The sequence below is a fragment of the Fukomys damarensis genome, unplaced genomic scaffold (assembly GCF_012274545.1).
Source record: "Fukomys damarensis isolate Sample0158 unplaced genomic scaffold, DMR_v1.0_HiC HiC_scaffold_13, whole genome shotgun sequence".
NCBI classification, from domain to species: domain Eukaryota; kingdom Metazoa; phylum Chordata; class Mammalia; order Rodentia; family Bathyergidae; genus Fukomys; species Fukomys damarensis.
This window is the reverse complement of record NW_022900925.1, coordinates 6,220,829-6,239,284: the sequence shown is the minus strand read 5'-3', so window position 1 is coordinate 6,239,284 and position 18,456 is coordinate 6,220,829. Positions and strand designations below refer to the sequence as shown.

General features: G+C 41.9%; 1 protein-coding gene across 4 annotated transcripts in view; it reads left to right on the top strand.

Moving 5' to 3' along the window:
* The window catches only part of Dnah9 (dynein axonemal heavy chain 9), a 331,965-nt gene that overhangs the window by 162,274 nt on the left and 151,235 nt on the right, over positions 1-18,456 (top strand). For 2 of the 4 annotated variants that reach the window (XM_010615004.2, XM_033762784.1), the window contains 3 exons: positions 5,464-5,637; positions 6,072-6,279; positions 17,472-17,637. In XM_010615004.2, the coding sequence (XP_010613306.1) occupies positions 5,464-5,637; positions 6,072-6,279; positions 17,472-17,637 (548 nt within the window). Of the gene's footprint in view, positions 1-5,463; positions 5,638-6,071; positions 6,280-8,146; positions 8,214-8,736; positions 8,995-17,471; positions 17,638-18,456 lie in introns of those variants that run through there. The other 2 variants (XM_010615000.2, XM_010615001.3) reach the window with 2 other exon arrangements.

Here is an 18,456-nt window from a genome sequence, read left to right as displayed (position 1 = left end):
TGCTGATTCCAAGTTTTAGCTATCACAAATTGCACTGCTATGAACATGGGTGCACATGTATCCCTGTGGTAAGATTCTTTTAATTCTTTGGGAAAGATACCCAGCGGGGGAATAGCTGGGTCAAATGGAACCTCTAATCCTAGTTCTTTGAGATATCTCCATACTGATTTCCACAGCAGTTGTACCAGCAGTGGAACAGGGTTCCTCTCTCCCCACAGCCCTGCCATCATTTGTTATTGGTTAATTTCATGATAGCAGCCATTCTTTCTGGGATGAGGTGGAATCTTACTGTTGTTTTCATTTGTATTTCTTGAATGTCCAGTGATGTTGAATATTTTTTCATATGTTTGTTTGTTATTTCTACTTCTTTAATAAATGTCTGTTCATTTCAGATGCCAATTTTAGGATTGGGTCTTTAAATTTGGGAGGTCTGCTTTTTTTTTTTTTTTAAATTCTTTATATACTCTAGATAATAGACCTTTGTCTGAGGAAGACCTGGTGAAAAGCTTTTCCCACATCATGGGTTATCTCCTCACACTATTGGTTGCCTCTCTTGCTGTGCAGAAGCTTTTAATAAGGAGAGATCCCACTTGATTGTTTGTGCTAGTGCACAACCTCAATTGAGGTTTTGTTCATAAAATCTTTTCCTATACCAATGTCTTCAAGAGTTCTACCTAACCTCTCCTCCAGCTAGTTTGGTGTTTCTGTTTTAATATTTACATCTTTAGTCCATTTCAATTTTAGTTTAGTGCACGGTGAGGGAAATAGGTCTAGTTTTAATCTTTGGCAAGTTGAAACCCAGTTTTTCCCACACCATTTATGAAAGAGCAAATCTTTCCTCCCGTGATGGTGTTTGGATCCTTTGTCAAACATGAGGTGGCTGAGTGTGTCTGGCATTGTTTCTGCATCTTCTAATCTGTTCCACTGGTCCTCAGGACTGTTTCTTTGCCAGTACCATGCTGTTTTTATCATAGTGGCTTTGCAGTATAGTTTCAAGTTGGTGATTGTGATACCCCTACCTTGTCTTTATTACCTAGAATTGCTTTTACTGTTTTAGGTCTATTTTTGTTCCAAATGAATTTTTGGATCATTTTCTCAAGGTCTGTGAAGTACACTTCTGGGATTTCAATTGGGATTGCATTGCATCTATGTAGCAGTTTTGAAAGTATGGCCACTTTTACCATGTTGATTCTTCCTACCCATAAGGGATGTCTTTCCATTTTCTGATATCCTCTTCAATCTATTTTTTCAGATTGTTGTAGCTTTCAAAGTAGAGGTCTTTAATTTCTTTTGTTAGACGGATTCCTAGATATTTCAACTTTTGGGGCGCTATTGTTTTCCCATTTCTCTCTCAGTGAGTCTGCTTTTAGTGTATAGGAAAGCTATTGATTTTTGTGTGTTGACCTTGTATCCAGCTACTTTGGTGAATTTAGTTATTAAGTCTAGAAGACTTTTGATAGAGTTCTTGGGGTCTTCTATAAAGAGTATCAGGCCATCTGCAAATAATGACAATTTGATTTTTTCATTTCCTATCTTCATTCCTTTTATTTCTTTCTCTTGTCTAATTGCCATGGCTGTTTCCAAAACTATACTGAACAGAAGTGGTGATAGTGGACATCCTTGTCTTATTCCTGATTTCAATGTGAAGGATTTCAGTTTTTGGCCATTTAGTATGATATTGGCTGTTGTTTTTTTATAGATGGCTTGTTTAGATTGAGGTAGAGACCATCTATTTCAATTTTATGGAGGGTTTTTACCATAAATGTCTGTTCGATTTTGTCAAATGCTTTCTCTGCATCTATTGAGATCATCATATGGTTTTTGTCCTTGATTCTATTCATATAATGTATTACATTTATTGATTTGTGTATGTTGAACCATCCTGGATTGCTGGGATGAATCCCAATTGATCAGGGTGTAAGATTTTCTTAATGATTTCCTGCATTCTATTTGTGAGTATCTTAATGAATATTTTTGCATCTATGTTCTGTAGTGAGATTGGTCTATAGTTCTCTTTTTCAGTTGGGTCTTTCTCTGCTTTGGGGTTCAAGGTGATGCTTGCTTCCAGGAATGAATTCAGGAATATTGCTGTCCTTTCAACTTCACTGAAGAGTTTAAACAGTAGCAGCAGTAGTTCCTCACTAAATGTCTTGTAGAATTTAGCAGTGAAGCCATCAGGACCCAGACTTTTCTTAGTCAGTAAATTTTTAATTATGTTTTCAATTTCATTGATTGATATTGGGTTGTTTAGAATTTTCAGGTCATCTTCATTCAACTTTGGTAATTCATATGTATCTAGGAATCTGTCCATTTCTTCTATATTTTCCATCTTTTTGGTGTATAGTTTCTTGAAGTAGGTTTTGATGATCCTCTGAATTTCTGCTGATCCATCGTAATTTCACCCTTTTCTTTCTTTTTTCTTTTTTTTTTCCTCTCATTGAGTTTATTGGTACATATTAGGTATACAGTACAGTTACATTCATCAATGGTATCTTGTACCTTTACATGACAGGTCTTGGTTCTCATTTTTCCCCTTGTGCCTGCCCTCCCTTCACCCCCTCCTCCACCTTTACAAACACTTCATTTCCATTTTTTCATTTTCTCACATTTTTTTCTTTTCCCTTATTACCTTTCCCCTACCCTTCCCACTTTCCCTACACCTTTAGCCCTTTTCTTCCTAGTTCACATTGTGAATTATCTCATTAGGATCTTATGTACTATTATAGTTTTTCACACCAGAGAAACTATTTGGTATTTACACATGTGTGACTTATTTATTTCACTTAGGAGTATATCCTAAATATGTATCCATTTTCCTATGAATGACTCTAATTTCTCATTCTTTATGGCTAGTAGTATTCCATTTTATAGAAAAACCACATCTTCTTTATCCAGTTTCCAACTGATGGGCAAATGGGCTGTTTCCAAGTTTAGCTATTACAAACTGTGCCACTGTGAACATAGGTGAGCATATATCACTGTGATATGATTCTTTTAATTCTTTTGGAAAGACACCCAGTAGAGGGATGGCTGGGTCAAATGGAACCGCTAGTCCCAGCTCTTTGAGGTATCTCCATATTGATTTCCATAGTGGTTGCACCAGTCTGCACTCCCACCAACAATGGAGAAGAGTTCCTTTCTCCCCACAACCCTGCCAGCATTTGTTATTAGTTGATTTCTTGATAGCAGCCATTCTTTGTGGGGTGAGGTGGAATCTCAGTGTTGTTTTCATCTGCATCTCTCGAATGACCAGTGATGTGGAACATTTTTTCATATATTTACTTACTGCTTTTACTTCTTTGTCTGAGAAATGTCTGTTCATTTCAGATGCCCATTTTTTAATTGGGTCTTTATATTTGGGGGGGCTGATTTTTTTTTACTTCTTTAAATATTCTACATAATAGTCTTTTGTCTGAGAAGCAGCTGGTAAAAATTTTTCCCACATTGTAAGTTGTCTCTTAGTTCTGTTGATGGTTTCTTCTGCAGCGCAGAAGCTGTTTAATAAGATGAGATCCCAGTTGTTGGTTTTTTTGCTAGTTCCCGTGCTACTAAGTATTTGTTCATGAAGTCTTTTCCTATGCCATTGTCTTCAAGGGTTCTGCCTAGCTTATCTTCCAGAAAATTTAGTGTTTCTTTTTTAATATTTAGATCTTTAATCCGCTTGGATTTTAGTTTAGTGCATGGTGAAAAATAAGGGTCTAGTTTTAATCTTTGGCAGGTTGAAATCCAGTTTTTCCAACACCATTTATTAAAGAGGCTATCTTGCCTCCACTGAGGATGGTTGGCTAGGAGCTTCTGGATTGATCTCTCGTGGTCCTTATTATTTTTAAGAGGTTTTTCTTTTCCTGGTCAGTAATTGCAATCCTACCTTCTATATCTGAAATTCTGTCCTCACATTGGCTCGTTCTGCTGCATAAACTTTCAGTGGAGTTTTTAATCTTCTGGAAATCTGCTTGCATCTGCTTTATGGATTCCATTTGTTTCCTATGTTGGGATTCCATCTAGTTTCTCAGCTCCTCTATTTTTATTAATCTGCATCCACTCTAGGTTTATTAATCATGTCTTATACTATGGGCACAATCTCTGCTGTTATCTGAGAAATTATTTCTTATTATTTTTTCCAGGTCCTCTTTCATTGCCAGTTCAGGGAGTCCAGGTGGTTGAGTATCAGATTGTTCCATTTAATTTGCCTTTGTTGTTGCCTTAGGTGATCTGGAAGTCTGGTTTGGACACTTTCTTCTGTGTCTTCTCATTTCAACAGATGCAGCCTGCTGCGCCTTTGTTGGGGGAACTTTTTGCTTACCCAGTGGTCTTCAATTCTCAGCAGGCCACTGAGCAGCCTTTATTCTGCTGCTCCCCAGTGCACCAATGCCTGGGTTTAGAATGGTGGCCTTCTATATCCCTGAGCTGACCTGTTGTCTGAGTGGGCTTCTGGCTGGGGCCTGTGCACACTTGGGATCGTATCTGGGTGTGCCCTTTGCTTGGGCCCTTATGTAGCTGTTGTCTGGGGCAGCAGGGCTTTGGCAGAGGGCTGTGTATCCCAGTTCCTGTTGTCTGTGTAGGCTTCTGGCTAGGGTCTTCAGGCTCTTATCAGTGGTATCGGGGTGAGCCTCTGGCTGTTGTTTGTGCATCTATGTAGTTCTTTTCTAAGTGGGCCCTTGGCTGTGGCCGATGGTATGGTGGAACTCTGGATGAGGGTCGCATGCCTGTGCAGCTCTTGTCTAGGTGGCCTGTGGCTTGGGCATGTGTGCCCCCACCTCTGGGGTCCTCTGGGTGCAGCCATGCCACTCTGGTCCACACATCCGTTCCCCAGGACATGCCCACATTTACCTTTGGTATGTTGAAACTCTGGATGAAGGTCCCTACCCATTCTTACATCCTTTCTCCTTCAAACTTCTCTGCCTTTTAATGAATATAAGACATGTTTATCTTAGTCTGTTTTCTATTGCTCTGAGTGACATACATTAAAGTAATTTATAAAGAATAGAAGTTTATTTGGCTCTCAGTTCTGGAGGCTGGAAGTCCAAGAGTTTGGCACTGGCATCTTATCAGTATCTTGTGAGAGTGGCCTTTATCATAAGGTGATGGAATCCATCCCTTGATGAGATAGAGCAAGATAGTGCCAGCTTGGGTTCTCTTCCTTTTCTTATAATCCATTAATGTCACCATGCAGCCCCACTCATGAGCTCATCTGATTGTAATTACCCCCAAAGTCCCACTCCCAAATACCTTTCATACCTGAGTTTGGGGATTGAGTTTCCCACAACAACTTCTTGGCCACACACTGGACCATAGTGATGCTCCAGCTGCATGTTTGGCTAGGGGAGCTGCTCCACCCAGCAGGCCTGCACAGGCAGGAGCTCCTTGTGTCCTGTTCTACTCTTCTGTCAATGCTAGGTCCACCTGCCTGGGCTTCTTGAGCTCTGGAGATCATGGTTTCCCCAACCTGCTTTGTTTTTGCAGCTTGTGGACTACCGGGCAGAATTCAGCAAATGGTGGCTGACTGAGTTCAAGACAGTCAAGTTTCCTTCCCAGGGAACCATCTTTGACTACTACATAGACCCAGAAACCAAGAAATTTGAGCTTTGGTCCAAGCTCATTCCCCAGTTTGAATTTGACCCGGAGATGCCTTTGCAGGTGAGTGGCAGAGCGCTGAGGATCTGCATCAGCTTTCCATGGCCATCCCATATGGTACCCAAGTGTTTGGCCTTGTTGGGAGGTCATCAGTCCCCAGCTTTTTCAAATTACAAATGTAATGAAGCTACAGGTTCACCTGAGAGACAGTAAGCAAATATCAGACCCATCCAGCATCTCCCAGGTGATCAGAGGGAGGAGATGGCAGGGCCCGAAGATACATTAGAGTTACCACAGGGAGGCAGACAGAAGGGTAAGGAGAGTAGGAAGCTTTCTGTTGAACTGCAGGGAATCCCAGAAATAGTTTATAGACATGCTGCCGGACTAGGAAATGCACTCCAGCCCCATTGAGATAGGATCCCCGTCTTCTGCAGTGCTCGGGAATGTCGTATGGTGCAGTTGTTTCTCCCCTGAGGCTCATCATGTTCCTGTTGCAGGCGTGTTTGGTGCACACTAGTGAGACCATCCAAGTTTGCTACTTCCTAGAGAGGCTCATGGAGCGGCGGCGGCCTATCATGCTGGTGGGCACTGCTGGCACGGGCAAGTCAGTGCTGGTGGCAGCTAAACTGGCCAGCCTCAACCCCGAGGAGTACCTGGTGAAACACGTGCCTTTCAACTATTACACCACATCAGCAGTGCTGCAGGGTAAGGGGTGCAGGAGTCTGGATGGTTGTGTCGCCTGATGTGGAGCTTGAGCAGAGCACTCAGTGCCTACCTCCCCTGGGCTTCCTTCACATCCCAATGGTGCCTTTCCTTCCTTCCCCTGCTCACCTCTCCCCTCCTTTCTCCTCGCACCTCTGCCCTGCTTCTCTGGCACCCAGCACCTCTGTCTCGTTTTGTACCCTTCCTCCCCTTGTTCCTCTCTGGCTTGTAAAATTCCTCTGGAGTCAGCAGTTCATGTTCAACACAGAGTAGGGAAGCACCCTGATGACAGGGCTCTGATGGGCATGGAGATTTCAGACCTTGGAAGTGTCTCTAGAGATTGTTTCATCCACTTATCATATGGCAAAGATGGAGAAACTGAGGCTCAGGTAGGAGGATTGTGATTGACTAAGGTCACCACCAGGTGGCACCATCCAGTCTTCAGCGTCTACCTGGGTCCTGCCCTGCACGGGGCGTTTCCACACTGGGCTCCAAATGGAGCTGGGCCTTTGGGGTGTTGTTTTCTGATCAGAGGCTCACTGCACATATTTTCTCCTTGCCAAAGTCACGCCTTCCTTAACCCTCTTATAGAAAGGTCTCCCTTCTTACAAAAAACACTCAACACATTAAATTAAAATGCTTTCTTTTGAGAAAGTGTCCAAGCCACTCTACTAAAAAAATGAGAGGAGGCACAACTAGGAGGAAACCAGTCCTTACATCCCGAACAGCAACAGCCCTGCCCCACCTTCTGTGACTCAGCCTGGGCTTTCCCACATCTAAGGTACAGAATCCACAAAAAGTAAGGAGTGGAATATATGTGCTGATTGCAGGTTGGTGTGCTATAAGCCGTGGTCTAGAACAGGAGAAGTGAACCCAGTAGTTCTTCTGTCTGCGTCACCCATGCTTTAATGGATCAAACCTGCAGAAAGGGCTCTATGTGGACATTACTCGCCCAGCCTAGATACTCTCCCCTGGCCCACTTCAGTCCCTGCCTGGGTGGATCCGCAGCCACTGTGATGCTATTGCCTGGTGCTACTTCCTGGACCAGCTCAGGGAGCACTTATGCTCTTGTTTCCCCAGTTCCTCTGGAGAAGAAGAGCTCGTCGTCCCTCCTTTTTGCACAGTTTTGCCAGCTCTGCCAGGATCAGGACTCAGCCAGCTCTGAATACTGGTCAGGAGTAGCACTGAGTTTGTCCTGTACCTTTCAAAGCACTGAGTTGCCTAGAATACATGAGCTGCTGCCCCCACTATCCAGCAGAGACCTGTCACCTTTTTGTAAGACGAGCCCCTGGATTTTACCCTCTGCTGAACCTGGAAATGTCCCGGAAGTCCAGGCCCCAGCCAGGAGCTCACTGTAGTTCCAACATGAACCTCAACAGGTCGAACGGAAATGCTCATTGGAGCGGTACTCTCTATCAAAGATGTGAGCATCTCCCGTCTACGTACTGACGCAGTTCTTAGCACTTCACGCTTGTAACAGTTACAGACTTGATGCGCTTTGGTTTTACTCTGATCAACGTTCTGATTATCTTAAGTACACAAAACAAACCCAAGCCCCGGTGCACAGCATATGCCAATTTCTGTGATGTAAGCAGTCCCACGGTGGCCCAGTGCAAGCCCCCAATTGTGATGTCAGTGAACAGGGAGACGGGGAGAGATGTACCGTTGCTCACTGTTTCAAAGTGTTTCCAGCTGGGTGTGGTGGTGGCGATGGCAGCACTTGGGGAGGTGGAGGCCGGAAGATCACAAGTTAGAGCACAGCCTGGGCAACTTAGTCACTTAGCAAGACCTTCCCTCAAAGTAAAAAAATAAAAAGAGGGCTGGGAATGTAGTTCAGTGCGAAGGCCCTGAGTTCAGTCCCCAGTACCACAAAGAAGAAAACTGTTTCCACGTGACAGATGTAACAGATGGAAATAACCTCAAGGGTACAGATAATGGTAAATGTCCTAAATTAATTAGGATACGATGAGTTAAATATCAATATTGTTTTAATAATTTATACTTGATCATAAATGTATTAATTTATTTTAAAATAATGTCATCACGGTGGCCTGCCTTGCAAGCGCAAGGACCCGAGTTCAATCCCTGGTACCAGAAAAACAAAAAAAAATGTCGTCATTTGCCAGCAAGCTTGGGAGATGCGTTTGGTTTCGGTCAGCTCTGGGAAATGGCTGGCTTCATCGTCACTCCTCCAGGCCACATGTCTGTGTGGTGGGACCCTTCCAGCGTGGCCTGGTGCCATCTCATCAACACCTAGGGCTAGCGGTCCTAAGATTTAACCTGCCCGACTGGCCAGGATGTGAACACTCTTCAGTTTGCCTAATGCGGTTCCTCTTTCTTCTTCAAGGAAACTTATTCATAAGCCCTGAGTCCAACAACTGATCAGATTACCCGCTCTGCCTATTTACTCGCATTCTATTACTGTCGCTACATTCATCACTAATAATAATAACTCGCTTTTACCAGTACTCTCCAGGTGTGCCAGGAAATAATCTGACTTTCAACTTTCACACCTGTTTTACTCCTTTAATCTTGTACAGCCCTGTGAAGTAAATATTGCACTTAAGTTACCTCCATTTCATGGATGAGAAAACCCAAGCACAGAGAAGTTACACAGCCTCCCTGCAGCACAGAGTAAGGGATACAGCCAAGCTTTGAACCCAGACAGTAAGACTCCAGAGCCTGTATTCCAAACCACTAGGCTGCCCTGCCTCCCTGGTAAGAAAATACATTAGAAAGTGCTATAAATATTTGACATTATTGTATTATCATCAGCAGTACAGCTCAAGCATTCCAGAAGAGAAATTTTCTATAATCTTAATAGATTCGTTTTATAGTATAAAAAATTTAATCGAAGTTATAATTTTAAGCTAAGGAAAAGAAGATAAATTTCTTATGCTGCACTGTCCCGTAGTTCTCTGGATCCTTCACCTAAATGAACCCATTTGTCTTTCACTCTTGTTGTAATACTGAGAATGGCTCAGAAAAGTCATAAAATGCAGTCAAACAGGGCCAAGATTGCTGGCTCTCACTATAGCTGGACATTCACCAGAACAGTACTTTCTGTCCCTTGTAAATCCCCTAATGGCCTTTCCAAGGTCCGTCCAGCCCCTCCCCCTAGGGAATGGACAAAGCAGCTATCCCGTGACCCATGCACCCAGAACCAAGAGCAGCTGACATCTGTGCCCCAGGTCTGTGCACAGAGCCCTGCCCTTGCCTCTCAGAGTTGCCAAATTCCTTTACCTGGAAAATGTTTCCCCCTGCTTTCATCACAGCTCCAGCAATCCTGGCTTCTAAAACATTTTAGGAACAACAGCATGGCAGGAGAAACAGTTCTGCCACCTGTTTAAAAAGTGGGAACCAGAAACCCGGTATCAAAGAGAGAACAAGAATTCTAAAAAAGAAGATGCACAAACTTAGAAGAGAGGTGCTCTGGTATTGTTCAGTGGAGAGGCAAACACTTGCACCTGCTCCGGGAGTCCATTACCCTGTTGCAGCCCAGTATTTTAACTGCCCTTTGTACTTAAGATGCTAGCTATTTAGGACAAGATTAAATGTTGTAAGTATGATTTAATTTGCTTTGAAGGACGCATCATGCACCCAGACAGGAGTCCAGAATGTCTGTTTGTAATGATAGAAGATGGGAAACATATTAAATATTCATTTTGTAGAAAGCTAACCAGCATTACAAAGAATGAGAAAATTCTGTGTGCACTGAGTTGGGACTATTTCCAAAGATTTTTTGTGTGAGAAAAGAAGTGTATGTAGTAGGCTCCAAATCATCTTGTCTAAAAGGAATCTGTAAACATTGGTTCACTTTCATGATTTTTTTAAAAATATGTAAAACTTTACATACATAATACATACATACACACACATCGATGCTTAAATATATACTTAAAATATCCCCAGGAGAACACGCAATAGGCTGTTAACAGCAGTTGTCTCTGGCAAAGAAAACCATGGGCTGAGAGTGGGATGCATAATTACTTAAACTTTTTTAAATTATGAAATATTTCAAGCATACAAGCGAAGTACAGAAAATAACATAGCAGATGCCCATGTACTACTACCCAGACTTAACAGAAGTTGTCTGGCCTTAGAATTGTAATTACCAGCCCCACACCTTTCTCCTTTCTGTTCCTTATGAACCACAGTATGAAGTTCATATACATATATATATATATATATATACACATATACCATATATATATACACACACACCATATATATATCTACCTTTAAATTTTTGATACACATACACACTCATACAATAATGTGTGTATGTAAGCTTTAAATCTGCATCATAATATACTTTCCTTTGGCAAACGTTTAGATCAGTGTTTTGATATATGGAGATCTATTTAATTCATTTTCATGGCTGCAGAGAATCCCATAATGTGATTAAATGAGAGCTCATTTGTCCATTGTCTTATTGAGAAGCAACATAGTTTTCTTCACATGTCTATCTCTCTATAAGTTTTATTTCATTATAATTGACATATAATAAACTACATGTGTTAAAATGCACAATTTGATAAGTTTTGAACCATTTACACACCGTAAAACCATCATAAACATATTCACCTCTAGAAGTTCCTCACACCCCTTTACATCCCTTCCTTCCAGCTTTTCCATGCTGCCCTGTTCCAGACTGATGGTTTTGTTGCAATAGATTAGTTTGCATTTTCTGTAATTTTATATAATGAAATCTCTCAATATTTATCCTTTTTGCCTGCCTTTTTTCACTCAGCATGAATTTGAGATTTATCCATACTGCTTAGTAGAGCAATAGTTCATTCCTGTCATTCTTGAGTAGTAAGATAAAATGTATAAAACACTCAAATGATTCCTAACATAACAGCAAGTGCTTAGTAAATGGAAGCTGTTATTATAATAATATCAACAAAATACTTCGCAAATTTTAGTCTATGTTATACAATAATTTCTAAACCTCAACTGCCAAAACAAAAAGAGCACAAGCAAATTCCTTTTCCTTACAAAAAGAAAGTGGAACAAAAAACTATATTGAACCGAAAATGTTTTTGGAAGAAATGTTCCAACTTTCAAGTAGACAATAACTCTACCCAGTGGGTCAATTCCTAGAGATCTCCAGGGTGAAATTTTGCAACTCCCACATCCTGCTAGCACAGCAAATGCTATTTTTCTCAACCTCAGATGTTCTTTTATAGAGGCAGCTGCTGAAAATACCTGCATCTCTCCTCTCTTCCACTGAATCCATCCTGGAGTCTCCACTGAGTACTTTGCTAAACACAGATCAGAACTTACTGGAATATGAATGAGGACAGTGCATCAAGCCCACATTTAGCTCATCAGCATGGATAGCACATAATTTCTTTAATATTCACAGCGTATCCACTCTTTTAGTTTATTTAATTTTCCCCATCCTATGAGACAGAGTGTCAGTAATGCTCTTGGCTACAAGTAGCAGAAAATCTCGTGCTAATGACATAGACATTTTCCCCACCCATGAAGAAGTCTGAAGGTAGGCAGATGCAAACTCAGGATCAAATATTAAGTGATATTGATGCTAAAACTATTTGCTATTCCATTGGCTCTTCCCCTGAGGTGACAGAATGGCTGCTGTGTCAACCCTCACTTTTACATTCTAAATTGGGGGAGGGTGGTGCCCTTGTCCGGAAATGATAGCTTCATGCTTGTTTCTTCCTGTTCAAACTGTCACCTGGCCACCCTAACTGCAGGGTGACTGAAGAGAATGAGATTGGGGCAGCACCCCTCACAGATCTGGTGATACTCCCCATTTCACAGGATAAGTAAGCCAGGTTTAGAGGCGGTAAGTGGCTTCCCTCCAAGTCACCCTCTGAGTTAATATTAAAGTTGTCTTCGCCCAACTCAACAGGCTTTCTGCTCTGTTAGGCTGTGTGGCATACACCTTAATTTCCATGGTAGTTTCCAAGTTTGCTTCGGTGTGTCCAATATCTAGAGCACGTAGGTGTCTCCCTCTTTGATAATAAGTAACATAGTACCTTCAGTTGGTTACTGAAAAAAATAGGCTCCAATGAACTGTTCTTCGACAGGTTCACACGCACAGGTTAATAACACTGATGCCTCAAGCTGACAGATGGAAAGATCTGTGTTCATTTCCTAGTCCTCAGCGTCTCTGACCTCCACAAACCCAGCTAACTTGCTTTCATTCCCTCACTGGATCACAATTGAATAGTGCACCCTTTGGCTTCATTGAAGTTAGCATGATTAAAGATCATTTGAAGTTATTTTTGTATCTTCTGTAAAGTCTCTGTGGAAGACCACTTTGTAGCATCTTCTTTCTCTTGTGAGTTTCCATATTTGCCTCCTAGAATTTGGTGCCTGGAAATTTTTTTATATATATAAAGGCAGAGGTGGATTAGTACCAGTGATCTTGGGTGCCATGGTTATGTAAATAGATTTACTTCTGAGCTTTCAGATAAGCAGATAAATGTGTATGTGGTTGCAGTAACACCCCAGGTTACCGGTACAAGTAAGTTTATATTATTTTCGAATCTTTTGCGAATCTGATTTCAGTTAGTCTGTCTTATGTCCCTTTGAATAGCTTAATGTCTTTTTATTCTTTCTTTAAAAATAAGTAACTTTTTGAATAATAGACTTTGCAAAGATCCATAAATAGTATAATTTAGAGACAGAAAAGGAAGAGCAGAGATCTTCCTTAAGGCCCTGAAGGGTTTATGGTGTCTGTGTAAAAGGAGAAGGCTAAACGCAAAGCTCATCCCAGCCCTGAATTCTGTTGTCATCCATCTGTGATTGGAATTGTTAGTTCAACAAATATTTGAGCATTTAACTACACTAATTAAAGAGGAGCTTGGGGGTCTGAATCTGTGAGCAAAATAGATCTCTGTAACCTGTTCAGTAAAATGTAAGGACAGTCTCACCCTCAAAGGGACATTCGGAAGACACCTAGAAGGGGATAGCTAGGCCATATGGATTTTTTAGTTCTTTGAGGAATCTCCATGCTGACTTCCATCATGGTTTTACTAGTTTACATCCCCACCAACAAGGTAGGAGGGCTCCTTTTTGTTTTAAAAATAAAGTAGGGGCATTGGGCTTACATTATTATAGACAGGCAGCTCCCTTTCACGTAATGCCTTTCAAAAAAGAGAGTGACAAAACCCCAAATTAAATTATTGATGATTTTTTATCTGGGGAGCAAGACATTCTTTTCAGACAATAAAGAAATCATTTTGGTATATCCATTAAGAAACCCAAAATAGTAATGAAAATCATGTTTTAGGAAGATGTTTATTATTATAATAAAAGGCTACCAATATGCTACAAGAAAATTAAAATGTATACAAACAGTATATTCAGCTTAAAGTGTGGTTTGTAGAGGGAAAATCTAACAAGAATAACTAGAATGAAATTTAATAAATTATTGAAGGTAGTGCTAGTTGCTCAGTAATTCGAATCATGTGCCCAGCTTTCACTTTCATCACTGTGATTTTCTATACTTTCTAACAATTCTGAAATGAATATGTGGGCTGGGGGTTTAGCTCAGCGGTTTGGTGGCCTGCCTTGCAAACGCAAAGACCTGAGTTCAAACCCAGGTTACCAAAAAAACAAACAAACAAACAAACAAATAAAATGAATATGTATTCTTTTTCTCATCATGGAAATTGTTATTTTTTTAAAAATAAATCAAAAATCATGACAAATACAACTGAAATGTCTTGACATGAAAAATTAGATAATACAAGAGGAAAATAAACATACACAAATCGTGTTAGCTTAAAGCAAGACACGATTAATTATTAATAATTGCTGTAAAATCACACGGTGCAAGTGACAAGCTAGTTGAGGATTTCTCAAGGGTGGGAGCCGTGTCCAAGGAACAGCTTCTAGCAGTGGTTGCATGAGGTTTCACAGCCAGGCAGACCTGCGATGGTTAACGTCCTGCCTTTGCCACTCTGTAGTCGTTTAACTTTGAATGAAATCCTTTCATTTCTCTAATCCTCACTTTTCTCATCTGCTGAACAACTTGTAGAGGTAATGATAATAAATCCTAGGTTTCTGCGGGAATTAATGATACAGAGCATGGCAAATGCTCACTACAGCTGGGTCCCTGGCAGCATGGCATGGATGAAGGACTAGACTGCTCTGAAATTTGAGGGAGACTGGAACGGTCAAGGGGAACCCAGAGGGGGCTAGGATGGAGGGCATATGAGAGCTCTGTCCCCTTCCTTGGGAACACTATCTAAGGACTTGGATTCTAATGACAGCAAGGTGGTTAGCCTGCCCTGGACTCTATGTTCTTCACTGCTATAGGGAAGTAATAAGACTTTCTTTGCCTAAATCATAGGCCTTGTTGCAATAACAAAATAGATTCATTCCTACCTTAAGTTAGTAAATGATTCCTGAGCCCCCTACTCTGCTCTAGACAATGGACTACATCCTGGAGCTATGACTGTGAGAATAACAAAGGAAAATCCTTGTCCCTGTGGAGTTTAGATTCTAGTATGGAAGAGCTTGATGAAATAATAAACAACATAAATTAGTTAAAGGTATAGGAGGTGAAGGGCTATTGAGAGTTGTGAAGAAAAATGGAGCAAGGGCAGGGAAAAAGGAGATAAGTTTAATTTGAGCAAGAATGCCAGAAAGGCCTTACTGGAGGGGAAATGGCACTTGAGTAGACACATGAGAGTGCAAACTGTGCTGGCATTTGAAAGAAGAGGATTCCGAGTAGGGGAACTGGTCAGAGCAAAGGGCCTGGGCCAGTGAGTGATTGGTGTATCAGAAGCAAGGTGGTGCCTGGCGTGGTGGCGCATACCTGTAATCCCAGCAGTTGGGAGGCTGAGGCAGGAGGATCACTGTGAATTCAAGACCAACCTGGGCTACATAGTGAGTTCCAGGTCAGTCTCAACTACGTAGTGAGACCCTATCTCAAAAAAGAAAGAAGAAGCAAGGTGGTGAAGCAGAGATTGGCGAGGGAAACAGCAAGAGAGATGCAAGCTGTAAGGACAGAAGCAAACAGACTGATCTTTGTTCCAAGTGAGGTGGGGTGCCATGGAGGGCTTCAAGCAAGGGCCTGTCATGATTTGGTCACACATCATCAGGCTACCACTGTCTAGTTTTGGCAAATATAGTGGAAAGAATCTAGTGGGAGAGCAAGGAGACCTTTTGAGAGTTGTTGCAGTTACCAGGTGAGAGCCAAGGCACAAGACTGGCAGCCCAGCGATGGTGACATCAGCTTAATAGGACACCATTTTGACAGTTAAATTGTGCTTCAAAGATTAGATGGTGGGCAAATGCTGTCCAGGGAATGGCACAAATAAAAGCACAGACCCAGTGGGTCAGATGACACTAGTCCACGTTGCCACAGACTGAACTCTGTTGTTCCATATGGGTTAGAAAGAGAAATTCAGTAAGAAATGACCCATTGGCTCAGCTTGAGCTTAAGTCTCTGGTCCTTATTATAACAATCAGAACTCAGAAGAATGGGAAGAGAGCCACATTCCTCTCTGTGTCTTATTTGTTTTCTATCTTCAACAATAGTTTCCTTCAAGTTTAAACCACTCCTACTCCTTCAATCCTACCTCAGAGACGTTCCATCTAGAGATGACGTGAAGCACAGGTTGGCCAAGAAAGAATCAAAACTCTCTGTGCCTCTCCTTTCGTTCTGTAGAAAACTTCACACCAACCATCTGAGATAATCCAGCACACTCCAAGGCCACTTCTTGTTAACTGACATGCTTTTCTCCTCAACAATCCTTGAGATCCTTAAAGAGCTTAATCAACCCAAATGACAGGGTCTGCTTCATTCCAGGGATTGATTTGAACATCGTTGCCTTGGAAGGAAGAGAAGCTTTCCTTAGGAAAAAATTTCCTATTAGCAGGACTGTTCTCCAAAGCATGTCCTTGGCAGCCCATTAATTATATTTCATTTTGACAGATCTTATATATAGTTGTTATATCTTTGGGGGGAAAGAAGGTGTTGGGTGATTAATTGGTTGATAGTGTATGTTAATTGAATGCTAATTAAATTGAAATTTAATTCATATTTGAAACACTTAATTTAACTCAGGACCAGGAAATTAGAATATCCGGGCTCCTTGAAGGAACTTGTCTTTCTATCTGTCACCTTCCTATGTCTATTGACACTTTCTCCCTGTTTACAAACTTGTTTTTCGAGAGAAGAAATCAGATGGTTCTTAGAGCTTCCAGCTATAATAAAAAAGTGTTGGTTCTTGCAATCCATACATATTTAATTGCTTCCTTAACAAAAAATCTTATGTATCTCCACCCTGTTACTGAAGTTTATTCTGAACAAGTCCCATCAGGTTGGAAACTGTGCTGTCTGATTCCTTGGCTTGGTGATTGAAGGAAGTTGTCGAGAGGAAAGTCTCTGTATTTGCCATCCACAGAAGCACTGAGGTGTTCCGACAGGGCCCAGAGAAGAGAGGAGAGTGGAAGGAGCCTCGCGTGACAATGGAAACATCTGAGAAATTCCCTAACTGTTGTTTCTGTTTGCCATCTGGGAAAGCCCCGTGAGATGAGCTCTCTGGAAAGTCTGTTTGCAAAATATCCAGTGATGCCACTCTGATGCCCTAGGATGGAAGGGGCCTCCACCAGGCCTGGCATAAGAGCCACAGCATTTGTGCCCCTTTGCTGTCATGGGGAGAGAGGATAAGCCTACCGAGGATCACTATTTGTAGATTTCCTTGCGAAGAGAGTGCCTGGCCTAGAGACTGTAAGGGCATATTCAATTTCTAATCTATAAATGAAGAACTTGAGACCACAGAACTGACAAAAGAAGCAAGGGCTTTGAAGTTTATCTGCTCTGGCTTCTATCCTAGCTTTTGCAATATTACTTAGTCCTGCTAAGCCTCAATTCCCTCATCTTTGAAATCTTTGCTAATCTCTGCATCACACTGTATGATTAAATGGGATAATAAACATTTGCAAAAGCCTAGCACAGTGCACAGAGTAAGACATTCGATGGGTCTTGTCATTACACTGCTTAGTGACTGCCAGCCCCACCTGGTGCTCTGTAGTGGCTGAACCTACCAAAGGTGGTTATCATCCTTGTTTGCACACTCGGTGGCTTGTTCTGGATAACTGTGCTATATCACTTGATCTCGGCCAAAAGGTGGAGAAGCGATAACTATACTATCTCAGAATCTAGTATGAGGTTTAACTCTCTCCCTCACTGCATCTTTCCTCAGCTGTCCTGGAGAAACCCCTAGAAAAGAAAGCTGGAAGAAATTATGGCCCCCCAGGGAACAAGAAGCTCATCTATTTCATTGATGACATGAATATGCCCAAAGTGGATGCCTATGGGACAGCGCAGCCCCACACCATCATCAGGCAGCATCTGGACTACGGCCACTGGTAAGCACACAGTCGGGGGCCAGACCTCAGCAGGCTGCCGAAAAGGCAAACCTCAGCTCGGCTCCCAGCTGAGAGCCCACAGGATCAGCCACCTCCTCCTGGGATTCTCTGTCTTCTGGAGCACCCTCTCATCAGAGCCACTGAAATGCACTCAAAAGATCCTGCCAGAGAAAGCATCCTACTGTCTTCTAAGAAAGAAACCTCCCTCCCCTTTCTTCAAGCCTTAGCTCGATGATTGTTAAAGATCAGATTGAGGAGGGCATGTGTCTTGAGGTGAAGTAGAGGATGGAAAATTGAAAGCTGGATTTTATCAGCGTGCAGTAAATGCAGACAAATATCCCATGAACCCCATTAATAAGTACAATTAATACTTTTTTAATTAAATTTTTAAGCTATGGGTAACAGATAAAAAAGAAAAGACTCATCTCAAAAACTGTGTTTTCTCAAAGACTTCCCCAAGTCTCCAAAGCAAGATCAACCCCTCCCTTGTACCGTAGCCCCATAGCACGGAGCAGGTGAGCCACGACAGGACCCAACACACTGTGTTCCAGCCTGCATCTCTGATGCACAGGATCTGATGGCCTCTCTTACAAGAGTACAGGTCTGAAGGCCAAGAGAAGAAATCAATGATTTGAAACAACTTTGGTCCACCTTCCTGTCTCACGCTGGATCAGGTGCTGAGAATGGAGAATGGGGAGACAGCATTGAGGAAGGACTGTGGGGAAGATGCGTACTTGAGTCAGCTCCTCCCAGAAGTCTTCGCGGGATGCCTGCCACAAACAACCACCCTCCACTTTCACCCTAGTATTTGAGCAACTT